Source organism: Entelurus aequoreus, linkage group LG06, assembly GCF_033978785.1.
Source record: "Entelurus aequoreus isolate RoL-2023_Sb linkage group LG06, RoL_Eaeq_v1.1, whole genome shotgun sequence".
Lineage (NCBI taxonomy): Eukaryota > Metazoa > Chordata > Actinopteri > Syngnathiformes > Syngnathidae > Entelurus > Entelurus aequoreus.
The window spans coordinates 25,568,631-25,585,659 of record NC_084736.1 but is presented as its reverse complement, the minus strand read 5'-3'; the positions used below and the strand labels follow the sequence as shown (position 1 = coordinate 25,585,659).

General features: G+C 41.2%; 1 protein-coding gene across 1 annotated transcript in view; it reads right to left on the bottom strand.

Moving 5' to 3' along the window:
- The window catches only part of LOC133652037 (myosin heavy chain, fast skeletal muscle-like), a 30,867-nt gene extending 17,301 nt beyond the window's left edge, over window positions 1–13,566 (bottom strand). The window contains exons 1-7 of the mRNA XM_062050357.1: window positions 13,512–13,566; window positions 13,234–13,445; window positions 7,341–7,484; window positions 7,114–7,270; window positions 7,008–7,035; window positions 1,801–1,915; window positions 1,641–1,733 (exon numbers count right to left, since the gene is read on the bottom strand). Of these exons, the coding sequence (XP_061906341.1) occupies window positions 1,641–1,733; window positions 1,801–1,915; window positions 7,008–7,035; window positions 7,114–7,270; window positions 7,341–7,484; window positions 13,234–13,437 (741 nt within the window). The 5' untranslated portion in view covers window positions 13,438–13,445; window positions 13,512–13,566. The remainder of the gene's footprint in view (window positions 1–1,640; window positions 1,734–1,800; window positions 1,916–7,007; window positions 7,036–7,113; window positions 7,271–7,340; window positions 7,485–13,233; window positions 13,446–13,511) is intronic.
- Between the last annotated feature and the right edge of the window lie 3,463 nt (window positions 13,567–17,029).

The window sequence follows — 17,029 nt, the reverse complement described above, 5'->3', positions numbered from 1 at the left end:
AAATATCAAGCACCTAAATTGCGCCAAACATGGATACGTCTAGAGAGAGTGTTTAGCATTTTTCCCATCACACCTTGTAATGGATGTGGGTGTAATTTAGATTTTTTTTTTTCATGTTCATTTTTTATTATATCCACAAAGTTCAATGAACAGGTTGTGTTATGTGTGGTCATTTTAAATGTTTGTGCTGGTTGATTTTTTTTCTGCTCCATGACTAGGGAAGGTTATTTGGATTGGGTCATAGAAGTGTATGCTTTGCTGTTTGTTCATATAAGTGCAATTATAGGTTGAGTTACTATCATTGGCCACCAGATGGTGACAAAATGGCAGCCACCAGACCACTGGTTTGGCTACAGGGCAAATTGCTTATTGGACTGGTTTCGTCTTGCGGGTCAAATTGAAGATGCCAGAGGGCAGCATTTGGCCCGCAGGTCGTAGTTTGGACATCCCTGTTATAAGCGCGGCGCATTGTCACAGAGAGTACATGTCAAACTACTTCCTTAACGTAAATGACCGCCATAACCACAACACCAGGGGGTGCTCCACTAACCACGTTAAACCCAGATTCCGAACTAACAAAGGTCTTAACTCATTCTCTTTCTATGCCACATCAATGTGGAATGCGCTCCCAACAGGTATAAAAGAAAGGGCATCTCTAGCCTCCTTCAAAACCGCAATAAAAGTTCACCTCCAGGCAGCTACAACCCTAAACTAACACCCTCCCCGGATTGCTAATAATCAAATGTAAACAATCAAATGCAGATACTTTTTCTTTTTCTTATGCCTTCTGATCTCTCTCTCTCTCTCTCTCTCTCTCTCTCTCTCTATGTCCACTACTTGATGTCCATATCCCCCCCCCCCTCCACACCCCTGATTGTAAATAATGTAAATAATTCAATGTGATTATCTTGTGTGATGACTGTATTATGATGATAGTATATATGATAGTATATATCTGTATCATGAATCAATTTAAGTGGACCCCGACTTAAACAAGTTGAAAAACTTATTCGGGTGTTACCATTTAGTGGTCAATTGTACGGAATATGTACTTCACTGTGCAACCTACTAATAAAAGTCTCAATCAATCAATCAAAGATAACAAACTTGTTGCTGCTATATTGACCTCATGAGCTGGTGAGCTGCTTTCTAGTTTATTTTAGATTATTCCAGATCATAAATAATGCCTCTCACCTGGATAGTAGAAGGATGAGGACATAATGCAACTTGTTGGTCAATTTTAGCATCTAATTGTCGTGGCGCAAAAGACATGAAAAGACGTTTGGCTCCACCCCACATTTTTCTTCACGAGGATTATGAGTCGTTCTTCATCTAAACGGGAACGTATCAACATCCTAACTGTCTGCATCCCAGTAAGAGCAGACATTGTACAGTAATTGATTGTTTTATTATGTTTGTTGGCTCTCGGTGAAGTCTGTTATGATTAGTATTGTTGTTGTCAAAAAGCAAACTTTGTGATGCGTTTGACACTTAAAATAATCAAAGTACGTGAATATGACATGTTATTATGAATGTTACTACATTATATATATATACAGACAATATTTTTTTTTAAAGTGCAGTAACCCTTTAAATGTCATAAAATAATTGCACTAATTATTTCGGGTTTCGCTACTTACAAAACGTGAGGAATTGTCATTCCTCAAAGTCTTGGCATTCCCAAATGCCTCCAGCAGAGGGTTTGCTGAGATGATTTGATCCTCCAGTGTCCCCTAGAAAACACAAACATCAGATCCTGAACTTGTATAGATACATTTTTCATGTCATACGGACTCGCACCTGTATCTTTCCAGGTGCTGGTTCCTTCTTGTCGCTGCCCCCAGCCACTGCGATTGTGGCAAAGTACTGGATGACACGTTTGGTGTTCACCGTCTTTCCTGCACCAGATTCTCCACTGTGGGGGGAAAAAAGCCACGTTATGGAGGATAATAAGTGTCTTCATTACAAAAGCTTTTTTTGACACTGAATTTTTCGCGTTTGAAATGTGTAAACTGAATTTTTTTACCTCAAATTATGCTGACAGGTTCATTGAGAAAAAAATCAGTGTTTTAAGATTCAGTATCAAAAAATTACCTGCTTCAAAGAGCAAGACTCACTTCTGGTAAATTAAGACCGAAGCAATCGATCCTGTCTCAGAAGCAGCCAATAAGGTGTCAAGTTTGGAGTCACGTGACACGGGTCTTGCAAACAGCATAAAAAAAGGCAGATAACTGGGCTACCCGGGCATAAAACAACGTAATTAACGTTTCAATGCGGCCCACTGGATGTTTTCAAACTATAGAAATTATTCCAATGATTAGAATCTGCAGACGAGTGGGGCAGAGTGGGCGGGGCTTGTTTATGGAGCAGCGAGTGTCAGATGGAGGCAGATTTCTACAGCAAATTTCTTCAGAACAGTAATATTATATCCAATATGTGGATGTTTTTTTACCCTTTGCGTTTGTTTCGCTGCGTTTGTTGCATCTTTGTTGCTCTTGCTCGATTATAAAAGTTGTCCATCAAGGAGGTGGTCTGCAGTAGAGAAGCAACGTCCATATATCTTAAATATTCAGTGTTTTATTGTGCTTAGCTAAAATTGTAAATCCCTTATTCTATATTTGTATATACATTCTGTCATAATTCAGTAAAATAACAAAGTTCATTCCTTTTTTGAGATGCTTAGTTCTGTTTAGTTTTTTACTGACTAAGACACTTGGAGTGTACATAAAAATATAGAATGTGGGATTTACAATATTAACTATAAACAATAAAACTGAATATTGAGAAAATATGAATGTTGCTCCTCTACTGCAGACCACCTCCTTGATGGATATGTTTTATAATCGAGCAAGAGCAACACAGATGCAACAAACACGGCGAAACATTAGGCAAAATGATTTAAAAAAACATCAACATATTCGATACAATATCAGTGTTCTGCAGAACTTTGTTGTAGAAATCTGCCTCGAACACTCGCATTTTCAAGGTTTCAGGCTTGTTGCTGCCGCGCCCAATCTGCCCCGTGCCTCGTCTGCTCAAAGCATCGCTACCTATATGCTACCATAGTAACCCGTATGTCACTCAAAAGTGAAGATTTTAACTTTTGGAATCATTTCTATAGTTTGAAAGGCAGGTGGAGGACACAGTAGGGCCCTTGGTGGACGCCAATGCCTCTGAGAGTGGCACTGACGAAGACGCACACAGAACACAGAGCAACCCCAACAACCAGGAGCAAAGCCAGAGAGCAGAGAGGAAAGAACCTGGAAGGAGGCAGCTGGTCAAATGGCCTAAAGCAAACAAAGTTGCGGTCTGGCAGAAGCTGGACAAGGACCTCAGCCTTATCCTGGAGCACTCACTGCGTGGCCAGGTGGAAAGCAAGCTGAATCGCATTGGAGACACCCTGTACGACGAATGCAGAGGCAGATTTGGAGTAGCCGCTGAAAAGCGGAAATCTGGCCTAATGCAGAAAGGAAGAAGAGAGAGAGAAATCGAGCAGTTGGTGAATAGGCGGCGTCAACTCAGGAAACAGTGGAGGAAGGCAAGCAAGGAGGTGAAGGAGGGTCTGAAGCCACTGTGGGATGAGGTGAGAAAAGATCTTGCCGGCCTACGGAGGGCTGAGCGCATTCGCAAACGCAGAAGGCGGAAGGAGAAAGAGAGGAGTAACTTTTTCAAAAATCCCTTCAAGCATGCGGGACAGCTGCTAGAGGACAAGAGAAGCAGAAAGCTGGATATTACCAAATCTGAGCTGGAGAATCACATCAAGGAACAGTACAGTGACCCAGCAAAGTCAACTCCGCTGGGATCCCCTGGTTATGTTCCTCGCCCAGCTCCCCCAGCCTTCCTCTTTAATGCTGCTCTCCCCAAACTCAGCGAGGTGGCAGAGGTCGTACGGAAAAGCAAGAGCTGCCTCAGCCCCAGGCCCCAATGGGATACCATACAAGCTGTATAAGTATTGCCCAGGGGTCCTGAGACATCTCTGGAACCTGCTGAGAGTGGCCTGGAAAAAACAAGTCATCCCTTCAGAGTGGCAAAGAGCGGTCACAGTTTTCATCCTAAAGGAGCAGAACTCCAGTACAATCAGCCAGTTCAGGAGCATCGCCCTCCTAAATGTCGAAGGGAAGATGTTCTTCTCCATCCTGGCCAAAAGGTTGACCAGCTACCTCACAAGCAACGGGTACATCGACACCAGCTGCCAGAAGGCAGGCGTACCAGGCTTCCCAGGCTGTGTGGAACACTCTGCAGTAATATGGGAGCAGATCCAAAGGGCGAAGAGAGAGAGAGGTGACCTGCATGTCGTGTGGCTGGACCTTGCCAACGCATACGGGTCTGTACCCCACCAACTCATCGAGTTCGCCCTGGACTTCTTCCACGTACCAGTCTGCATCAGAGCCCTGGTTGCCAAGTACTTTGGAGACCTCCAGATGTGCTGCACTCATCAGGACTTCACAACAGGCTGGCAACAGCTGGAAGTAGGCATCGCCATGGGATGTTCAATCTCTCCCATCCTGTTCGTTGCAGCCTTCGAGATCATCCTCATAGGGGCTAGGAAGATGGTCGGAGGAGTGAAACTGCCTTCAGGACAGAGGCTACCAGCAGTGAGAGGCTACATGGATGATATCACCACCATACTTCAGACAGCAGCATGTACACCAAGACTGCTGAAGAGGATCGACGAGCTTGTGGGCTGGGCGAGGATGAAGATCAAACCCCCCAAATCCCGCAGCCTGTCTATCAGGAAAGGAGTCCGAAGTGACAACACCATCTTTGTCGCAGGCGGTGAGAACATTCCATTGCTGGCAGATCAGCCTGTTCGTAGCCTGGGTCGCACCTACACAGCAGAGCTCTCTGACAGGCAGATGGGGGAGACGGTGAGGAAGCAGCTCGCAGATGGCCTGGCCAAGATCAATCAAAGCCAACTCCCTGGGAAGTGCAAAGTATGGTGCTACCAGTTCATACTGTACCAAAGGGTGATGTGGCCACTGAAGATGAGCGAAATCCCCTCCTCAGTGGTAAGCAAGATGGACGGGGTGGCAAACTCGTTCATCAGAAAGTGGCTGGGTCTACCAAGGTGCCTCTCAGACGTAGGCATCTTTGGTAGGAATGCTCTTCAACTACCACTGCGATCCATCAGCCTGGGATACAAGCAAGAGAAGGCTCGGCTGGTGCTGGAGCTGAGGGAATCCACTGACCAGCAGGTGAGAGCAGCGGGCACCCAGATAAGAACAGGAAGAAAGTGGAAAGCCCAAGAAGAGGTCGACACGGCGATCTGCAGGCTGAAGCACCGTGAAGTGATCGGCAGAGTTCAGGAAGGTCGAGCAGGGTTGGGAGGGGCGAGGCTCCCTTGTTCTGGTCAAAGGCTTCCAAAGAAGACCGGAGAGCCATGGTGGTGGCAGAAGTGGCAAGAAATGAGCAGGAACGCCTAAACATCAAAGCGGTGTCCCAGGGCCAGCAAGGTCGTTGGACATTGTGGGAAGGTCTCACAGAAAGGACGATGTCATGGTCTGACCTGTGGAAGATCCTCCAAGCCAGGCTCAGCTTCCTGATCAGAGCAACATACGACACCTTGCCTTGTCCCCGAAACCTCCACCAATGGTTTGGTGCCGAGGAGACCTGTCCCCTCTGCAACACCATCAACGCAAGCCTCCAGCACATCCTGTCGGGCTGCTCGACAGCGTTGTCGCAAGGCCGCTACAGATGGCGACACGACCAAGTCTTGAAAAAGTTGGCAGAGACCTGCAGAAAGGAGGCAAATAGCAGACCTTCTGCTCCAGCCAGACATCTCATCCAATTCGCGAGGACTGGGGATGGTGCCAAACACCCCCACCAGAGAGCTACAGCGAGACTCCTCTCACCAGGAAATGAGTGGAGCATGAGGGTCGACCTGGGGAAGCAGCTCCAGTTCCCCAGGGAGATCGTCGAAACATCGCTACGGCCAGACCTGGTCTTCTGGTCAGAGGCTTGCAGGACGGTTCTTCTGGTCGAGCTCACTGTCCCATGGGAGGGGGGGTTGGAGGCTGCTTATGAGCGGAAGCGAGCCAAGTACTCTGACCTGGCAGCAGAGTGTAGGGAGGCTGGCTGGAAAGCTGTCATCTGCCCTGTGGAAGTGGGGTGTAGGGGCTTCGTGGGTTCCTCAACTGCCCGCCTACTCCGAGACATTTGATGCACAGGAGCGGGGCATCGGAAAGCCATGAAAGAGCTGGCCGAGGAGGCGGACAAAGGCAGCTTCTGGCTGTGGCTAAGGAGGAAGCATAAGAGTTGGGGGGCAAACACCTAGGACATCAGCAGGGGGTGGCAGGGAGACATCCCTGCCATCGCTCCGCCACCATGAGACGTTCTGGGGTTAAAGGAGCGAAACATTGATGAATGGTGGTCCCCAGCTGATGTCCCGTTTATGCCCACAGAGGTGTTCGGTGAGGTGTCACAGCACACCTGTCAAAAGGCACTGGAGGAGGTGCGTCAGGCAGCAATGCCCAGCAGGAATTCCATCACCTGTATCTTGATATGAAAACATCCAGCGGGCCGCTTTGAAATGTTAATTAAGTTGTTTTATGCCCAGGTAGCTCAGTTAACTGTTATTTTCATACAGTTTTGCAAGACCCTTGTCACTTATTGACTTCAAACTTGACACCTCATTGGCTGAGTGTTAGACAGGATTGATTGCTTCAGTCTTAATTTACCAAAAGTGAGTCTTGCTTTTTGAAGGAGCAAATTTTTCGACACTGAATTTTTCAGCACTGATTTTTTTACACTGAATTTTTATACAATAATTTTTTTTACACTTAATTTTTTTTATAGTGAAATTTTTTTACACTTCATTTTATACACTTTTTTTTTTTTTTCAATGAAATTGTCAGCATAATTTGATGTAAATGAAAAAAAAAAAAATCAGTTCCATAAATTCAGTGTCAAAAAAGCTTTCATAATAAATTAATTAACCTCCATACACGTGCAATGAACAACTGAATCTTTTGGGAAATAACATATTTTTGTTCATGCGAGTGACTCACGTAATCAGGACAGACTGGTTCTCACGGTCTGGATGGACAAGATCACATAAGGTTTCAGTTGACACACAAAGGTTAAGAGACTCTGTAGCTAGAACCTCGACCTCACCTGTGAGCATGTTCTGATAGGCATTATCAGACACTGAGAAGATGTGAGGAGGAGCCTCCATGCGCTTCTTCCCCCGGTAGGCCGACACCACGACTGACTCGTACACCGGCAGCATCTTGTACGGATTGACCGTGACGCAGAACAGTCCGGAATACGTCTGCAGACGCACAAAGTGAAGTTACTGCGTTCCGCTGTCACGTAACAGCCTCTTCCTGTGCCACACTCACGTAAATCATCCACGCTGCGTAACGTTCTTTGAGGTTAAACAGCACAGACGGCTCGTTGAGGTGTGTCATCATAACCATGTCCTCGATCTTGTCGTACTTTGGGGGATTCATGGGATGGCAGTCCTCATCGTTGACTGTTACAGTCTGCAGTGTAAAGCACAATCAGCACAAGTTTGTCATCGAGTTGTCGTCTTCCAAGTAGCCTCCACTTGATCTCCAGCATGCTCTTATTTTTTAAGTCAGGGTTCAGTGTGTCTTTCATGTCTTTGTGTCACATTGACATAAGGAGAGATGTTTGGTATTGAATGAATGACAAAAAGATCTGAGGCTACCTGAACTCATCCCTTTGGGGGGAATTTCAGGCCATTTTAAAAGATCAAGAAGCTGTTTCTATAGAGCACTGTACAAGTTTATAAATTGTTTTTAATTAATCATTTTATTACCTTTTTTTTTTTACACCTATTGCGTGTTTTTATGTCTATCTTGTGAGTAATTTGTGCTTTTAAGTGTGTGATAGTGTTGTCTTGATACCAATATTTTGGTACCAGTACAAAAATACGATACTTTTCGATACTTTTCTAAATAAAGGGGACCACAAAAAAATTGCATTATTGGCTTTATTTTAACAAAGAATCTTACGGTACATTAAACATATGTTTCTTATTGCAAGTTTGTCCTTAAGTAAAATAGTGAACATACAAGACAACTTGTCTTTTAGTAGTAGGTAAGCAAACAATGGCTCCTAATTTAGCTAGTGACATATGCAGTAACATATTGTGTCATTTATCATTCTATTATTTTGTCAACATTATTAAGGACAAGTGGTAGAAAATGAATTATTAATCTACTTGTTCATTTACTGTTAATATCTGCTTACTTTCTCTTTTAACATGTACTATCTACACTTCTGTTAAAATGTAATAATCACTTATTCTTCTGTTGTTTGGATGCTTTACTTTAGTTTTGGATGATACTACAAATTTGGGCATCAATCCGATACCAAGTAGTTACAGGATCATACATTGGTCATAATCAAAGTCCTCATGTGTCCAGGGACATATGAGTTTATAAACATAATATAAATTTTTTTTAAAATTAAAGATGTTGTGATGCCAAAAAATATCGATGTAATCATAGTAGTATCGACTTGATACTCTCCTGTACTTGGTATCATCACAGTGGATGTTAGGTGTAGATCCACCCATGGCGTTTGTTTACATTTTGACGCCAGTGAGCTACGGTGTGTAGTGAAGCTTGTTTAGCTATTCCTCGTCCTGCAGGGATGATACTTGTAAGAAACTTACTCTATTTGTCGCCATGGAGGCGAGGATTAGTGATTTGGAAGTAGCTAAAACACTGCAGACTGATGGACTTTAGCCGCTAGCTAGCTAGCCATGTCTTAAAGCACCTCTTCCTGAGGGCGTTTCAGTGTTATAACTTCACCTTTATCTTTAGTTTTTAAGCCAAAATGGGTCCGTTCTCCCTTTTTTGTCTACACACTGTCTGCTTGTAAGTACTTCGTGATTGTGCGCTGCCGAACATGCTCCTCTGCTCGTAAAACCAGCAATGACACGACGTGACGACAATTGGGGGGTGGGGGACCGGTACCTTTCAGAGGCGGTATAGTACCGAATATGATTCATTAGTATCGTGGTACTATACTAATATCGGTATACCGTACATCTCAGTGGCCTAGTGGTTAGAGTGTCCGCCCTGAGATCGGTAGGTTGGAGTTCAAATCCCAGCCGAGTCATACCAAAGACTATAAAAATGGGACCCATAACTTCCCTGCTTGGCACTCCGCAACAAAGGGTTGGAGTTGGGGGTAAAATCACCAAAATGATTCCCGGACGCGGCGTCGCTGCTGCCCACTGCTCCCCAAGGGCATGGGACAAATACAGAGGACAAATTTCACCACATCTAGTGTGTGTGTGACAATCATTGGTACTTTAATCTTTAATCTTTAACCCTAGTGCGTGACTACTTGATGGCACCTGTTATTTGCCACTTGGCCAGGTCACTTTTGAGTATTTTACTTGGTTAAAACAAAGGAAAACGAATGTTGAACATTAAGTACAGTACAGTCCAAGACTCACCACCAATGGTCAAAAACTGTGAATAATGAACACACCAATGAGAAATGCCTGTTTTTGATGTCCTAAACCAGGGGTGTCAAACTCCATTTCAGTGAGGGCCACATCGAAGTTATGGCTGTCACTTGTAACACCAAATAATATATAAATTTGCATATGCATTTGGTTATTATATATATTCTTTACATACACTGTAAAAAAAAATCTGTAGATTTTACAGTAAACAACTGGCAACTCGGTCACCAGAATTTTACTGTAAAATATAAAGTGTATTTTTGTTTTACTTCGGGTAAATGGAAAAATAATGCCACTGTTGCAACTTTTTTTTAAGGGTAAAAAACATTTTGGTACAGTTTTTCCATTTACAGTAACACAACGTAAAAACAATCATAGATTACACGCTAAAAAACTGTCCGCTCAGTCAACAGAATTTTACCATTTAAAAAAAAAAAAAAAAAGTTTTCTTTTTTTTCAATTTACAGTAATATGCTGTAAAAACCACTGTAAATCTATTGTCGATTTATTGGATAACTTGCTTTGAAATCATAAGTCAAACAGAGTAAAAATTAATTTCTTTCAATATGCATCATAACAAAAAGGGTCATATCAAAAAAATGGATAGATGTTGACTGGTATACACAAGCTATGGAAATGATATCGTACAAAACACTGCATTTAAATTAGATAATGAGTCGTGTATTGAAATATGGGATCCATTATTTAAATTTGTTTTAACTATTAAATGAACCTAAAATATGACTTATTTTATCTTTGTGGAAAATATTGGACACAATGTGTTGTCAAGCTTATGAGATGCGATGCAAGTGTAAGCCACTGTGACACTATTGTTCTTTTTAAAAAAAAAATATTTTTTATTTTTTTTTATAAATGGCTGTGATGATAATGTAAATGTGGGATTTCTAATCACTGTTATGTCGGAATTCTTATTAATATTGATACTGTTGTTGATATTATTCATTTTTGTTTGACTACTGTTGGATTGTTTTGTGTCATGTTTGTGTGTCCTCAATTGCTCTGTTGATTGCAATTGGTCGGTTTTGGAATTTGAATTGTATTATTGGGGTATTATTGTGTATTATTTTGTTGGATTGATTAATTAAAAACAATTTTTTTTTTTATAAAAAAGTCAATCATTTAAGTATTTATTTTTATTTTGGTAAATAAAAATAATAGTTTGGAAAGTATGATATTATATTTGTTGCAATATTGGATACTATTAAAGTTCAAAAGGTATGCAATTTCATGCAGTACATAGTTTTTCTGTCAAAATGGAAAAAAACAAATACATTTAGTATGAAAAGATAAAGTATTTTATTGACACATTTTTCCAGTTGTTCGCGGGCCACATAAAATAAGGCATTGAATTTGACACCTATGCCTTAAATCCTTTAAAATGCCTATGACGTTTATTAAATACTTTGAATTCAGTTTTACACATTAAGAAAAAATGGGTTTATTGTATTGTACATCACGTCTTATTCAAAGCATCGTCCAGTGCTTGAAAATGTTGAGTGATCTTTCTGCTGCGTTTATTTTCGTTTATTAAATGTTTGGGTAGAATTTTATTCAACAAAACCAGTTTTCTTTTATACAATATAGAAATTTATCAGAGCTGTTTGTCTATTTTATGAAAGAATGTAGTTAAAAATAGAACTGGCACCCAATGTTATTAAAGAGTAATGATATTAAATCGAGAATCGCTTCGAATCGAGATTCAATTCTGAAATGAAATGTTAACCCCAAAAATCATGGTGCTCAAAGATTCACAGTCCTAATAAAAACGAATTATTAACAATTTAAAAATGAGAAATGAAATCTACAAATATGAAAGGGCCGAATGTGTGGGGTTTTACTGTGATCAAATCCTTCAAAATAAAATAAAAAAACTGATATTTAAAAAAAAAATGTAGGAGAAAAAATTACTTTATTTAAAAAAATACTGCAATTTAAACTTTAAAAAAGCATTACTTTGTGAAAAAATGTTTATTTTTGTGACAAAATGTGAAAGAAAAAACTGAATTTTTCATGAAAAAAATATTGTAATTTTAACTGAAAAAACCATAACTTTTTTTTTTTTGGTCCTGTCCAGCTACTCAGGCAAATCATATTGTTGATGTAGATGCCCATATCGGCTGTACAAATGTACTTTACAAAAGAAAAGTGTGGGATACTTCTCTTGTTGCCTTATTTATATTTGGCTTTATTAAATGGATTTATATTATTATTTGGTGCAGCCAGGAAGGGATAGAAAGAGAAAAAAAAGGAAGACAGAGCGGGACATAAAATTGATATAATTCAATCAAATGGGCATTTAAAGGATTAAAATAATAACAAAAAACATGACACGTTTTCTATTTTTATTTAGAACTGAAATTTTCTACGCTCTAAACCAATGTTTCTTAACCATAGGGCCCATTGTTGGGTCGCAGGTGCCCCTTAGAAGGCGATACTCAGTTGTAATACACTTTTCCACCACTTGTGGCAGTAATGACAATATCAAACAAAAGAAGAAGTCCAGAGCTGAAGTCATAGAAAAGTGTAAAAAATATGACTAAAGTGATGAAGCTGTATTTGAATTTGCACTTTAAGTCTATTTACAGTTTAAGAAACATACATTAATAATTTATTTAGAATTTATATTCATGAGTCCCTTCTTAGGCAGTATATTCGATTACTATTAGGGATGTCTGATAATATCAGACTGCCGATATTATCGGCCGATAAATGCTTTAAAATGTAATATCGGAAATTATCGGTATAGGTTTCAAAATGATCGGTATCTGTTTCAAAAAGTAAAATTTATGACTTTTTAAAATGCCACAGTGCACACGCACGTAGGGAGAAGTAGAGAGCGCCAATAAACCTTAAAGGCAATGCCTTTGCGTGCCGGCCCAATCACATAATATTCACGGCTTTTCACACACACAAGTGAATGCAAGGCATACTTGATCAACAGCCATACAGGTCACACTGAGGGTGACTGTATAAACAACTTTAACACTGTTACAAATATGCGCCACACTGTGAACCCACACCAAACAAGAATGAAAAACACATTTCGGGAGAACATCCGCACCGTAACACAACATAAACACAACAGAACTAATACCCAAAACCCCTTGCAGCATTAACTCTTCCGTGACGCTACAATATACACCCCTGCCAGCCCCCCCCCCGCCCCCCCCCCCCCCACCTCAACCCTGCCCCTCCCAACCCCGCCCACCTCAACCTCCTCATGCTCTCTCAGGAAGAGTATGTCCCAAATTCCAAGCTGCGGTTTTGAGGCATGTTTAAAAAAATAATGCACTTTGTGACTTCAATAATAAATATGGCAGTGCCATGTTGCCATTTTTTTCCATAACTTGAGTTGATTTATTTTGAAAAACCTTGTTACATTGTTTAATGCATCCAGCGGGGCATCACAGCAAAATTAGGCATAATAATGTGTTAATTCTACGACTGTATATATCTGTATCGGTTGATATCGGAATGGGTAATTAAGAGTTGGACAATATCGGAATATCGGATATCGGCAAAAAAGCCATTATCGGACATCTCTAATCACTATTTATTTTTGTAATCAGCCTGTCATAAGCCTTGATACTAATCTTTGTGATCAACACGTGCTTTGGTACAATTTGACATTGTTTATCCTGTTAGAGTAAGATCACTCATTCAGTGTTGATATCTGAGTGGGTCAAAAAGGTGAAGAACTCCTGCTATATTGACATTTCTGTGTAAAATGAGAGGGTGAGACTTTGTAGACAACTTCTCCTCACCTCATTTTTGGCCGTCTTCACGGTGGCTTTGCCACCATCTCTCTTCTGGACGACACCTGGGATGTACAGGTCCTTGGGGTCGGGCACGAAGCAGGCCGTTTTGGCATCAAAAGGTCGGTTCTGCGCCTCGATCCGCTCCTTCTCCGGTTTGCGAAGATAGATGGCCGACGGCCCATACTGAGCCATCTCGGCGTCGGAGCTCATGGCGGAGCCTAAGGATGACAAGAAAACATCGAGAACATTGAATTAGATGATCGCAGAGAGACGAGTAGTCTCACCTGGGACGTGGTCTGCTGCGTTCCGGGTGGATGGGTCTCTGATGTGTGGGTGAGAAGCTTCAGGACGAGTCAATGAGTGAAGATCAGCAGGAGGTTCCTTTTATCAGCATCAACAAACCGGACATTCCAAACTTGGTAATGTCACTTTTCTAATCCCTCCGCATTATCCATCCTGGACAGCTCTTAAAACTGGTGCAGGATCTTCTGGCTGGTAATCGGACGATGTCTTAACGGCAGGTGATGATCCCCCAACTCTATTTTTACCATCTCTTCTTCTGACTTGTTTCATGAAACTGTGCTGCCGAACACAAAAGTCCATCAAATCTTGGAATTGTTGCGCTCGAGACGGAAATAGGCACGACCTCCGAGTGTTCCACGACGGCCTCACAACTTTTAAGTTGATCCTCGACTCAAGGACCAGCTGCTCCTTCTCCTTCAAGGCACCTTTCTTGGCTTTACAGGCCTTAGCGTCTGGCGGAGGTCACGACAATGTGTGACCACAAAGTCAAAGCGACACAAGCCAGCCAAGATACTTTTTCAGGAGGAACGTCCTCAACATCCACCTGTGGAGTTAATGAACACTAGAAAGGTGCAGCTGCAATCAAATCTCAAACGTTTTCCCACTAATATATAATAAAATATAATGAATTATAGTATATCAGTATATATTATATACTGTATATATAATATGTAAATATTACATGTTATATTTTATATCTCTACTATAGTACATTTTTAGTCTGATTTATACCTGCATTATCCTTTACATCCTTACCCTTTCCAACCTTTTTAACTGAGCTACTGTGTGGAACAGTTTCCCTTGTGGATCAATAACGTTTGTCTAAGTCTAAGTTCCAAATCAGAAAGCACTTGGCTCTCAAAGTACCATCAGAAGGACCAACATTAAAATATATTAGAGTAGTAGGACTAAGTATTCATGAAAAACAAGTAAGAAGTTTTATTTAAAGGCCTACTGAAAACCACTACTACCGACCACGCAGTCTGATAGTTTATATATCAATGATGAAGTCTTAACATTGCAACACATGCCAATACGGCCGGGTTAACTTATAAAGTGCAATTTTAAATTTCTGGGAAACTTCCGGTTGAAAACGTCTTGGTATGATGACGTTTGCGCGTGACGTTAATGGTTGAAGCAGAAGTATTGGGACACATTGTATCCCAATACAAACAGCTCTGTTTTCATCGCAAAATTCCACAGTATTCTGGACATCTGTGTTGGTGAATCTTTTGCAATTTGTTTAATGAACAATGGAGACTGCAAAGAAGAAAGCTGTAGGTGGGATCGGTGTATTAGCGGCTGGCTGCAGCAACACAACCAGGAGGACTTTGAGTTGGATAGCAGACGCGCTATCCGACGCTAGCCGCCGACCGCATCGATGATCGGGTGAAGTCCTTCGTCACGCCGTCGATCGCTGGAACGCAGGTGAGCACGGGTGTTGATGAGCAGATGAGAGCTGGCGTAGGTGGATAGCTAATGTTTTTAGCATAGCTCTGTGAGGTCCCGTAGCTAAGTTAGCTTCAATGGCGTCGTTAGCAACAGCATTGCTAGGCTTCGCCAGGTTGGACAGCATTAACCGTGTGGTTACAGGTCCAGTGTTTGGTAGTATTGTTGATCTTCTGTCTATCCTTCCAGTCAGGGGCTTATTTGTTTTGTTTCTATCTGCATTTAAGCACGATGCTATCACGTTAGCTCCGTAGCTAAAGTGCTTCGCCGATGTATTGTCGTGGAGATAAAAGTCACTGTGAATGTCCATTTCACGTTCTCGACTCTCATTTTCAAGAGGATATAGTATCCGAGGTGGTTTAAAATACAAATCCGGGATCCACAATAGAAAAAGGAGAAAGTGTGGAATCCAATGAGCCCTTGTACCTAAGTTACGGTCAGAGCGAAAAAAGATACGTCCTGCACTGCACTCTAGTCCTTCACTCTCACGTTCCTCATCCACGAAACTTTCATCCTGACTCAAATTAATGGGGTAATCGTGGCTTTCTCGGTCCGAATCGCTCTCGCTGCTGGTGTAAACAATGGGGAAATGTGAGGAGCCCTTCAACCTGCGACGTCACGCTACTTCCGGTACAGGCAAGGCTTTTTTTTATCAGCGACCAAAAGTTGCGAACTTTATCGTCGATGTTCTCTACTAAATCCTTTCAGCAAAAATATGGCAATATCGCAAAATGATCAAGTATGACACATAGAATGAATCTGCTATCCCCGTTTAAATAAGAACATTTGATTTTAGTAGGCCTTTAAAGGGGAACTGCACTTTTTTGGAATGTTGCCTATCTTTCACAATCATTATGAGAGACAATACGACGGATTTTTTATTCTAAATATCAAAAAAATGCTATGAGAGCCGCTCTATTCTGCTTATAAAGCCCTTAAAAACATCCAAACACCTCCATTGAGGTTTTATTTACATGATGTAAGTTTATATGTACTGTAGTAACAGGCACATTAATAACATTTAATATTTACGTTGTTTTTTTTTTAACACCACTGATTATTACTCACTGCAGACTTCATGAGAGCCAACAAACATAACAAAAGATCACTTAGTCTACAATGTCTGCTGTCATTAGGATGCCGACTGATAGAATCTTGTTATTTTCCACTTTAATCCTCGCGAAGAAAAGGGGCGGCGCGTCATTTTCGCCTGTTCCGGGTCATGAATGGCTGTCAAAGTGTACCAACTTGTCGGAATACCTAATCACACATCTTCTGTCCAGGTGAGAGGTAGAGGTGGGAGTCTTTGGGCACCTCACGATTACGATTCAGGAGTTATACTTCAGTTAAAAATCGAATAGTGATGCATCTTTAATTTATGTATATTGAGGCAGTTTTACATTTCTTCAGGTTTCACTAAAAAAGCGTTTATCACTTGCAACTTTTGAAACCAGTCCATTTGTAACAAGAAATTCCCATCAAGTTTATTAAATTATTGGAAATGTGTACAAAAATGGAACATAAGTACCCTATAAAAAAGGAGCTGGTCTGATCTCTCTGAGGTGGTTCATTTTAGAACTGTCTGCATTACATTATTTACAATAAATAAATCAATTATTGACGTTTACTAATCGATGTTACAATCGTCCAAGTTTGAATTGCGATGCATCTAAAAATCGATTATTCCCTCCACCTCTAGTGAGAGGCATGATTTATGATCTACAATAAATTTCCAAGGAGCATGGAAACAAGGAAGCAGTTTACCACTCGATGATGTAAACATTGGGACACAAGCTCGTGATCACGGCGCCGCTATGAATAGTTTGTCTGCGTTAGCGCTTATAATAACAATATCTCTAATACTTGGTTAACATTCAAGTAACCAACTCTAAATGGAGTATTTTTGGCGCTTTTTGGATCTTTTTTTATGGTGATATATGGGCGGAATAGAGGACCTCTCATTGGCTCCACTGTGAGCGGAATTGTATTTACATTTATTTATGAGTTAGAATGCATGAAAAAATTCCAAAACAGTGCAATTCCCCTTTAA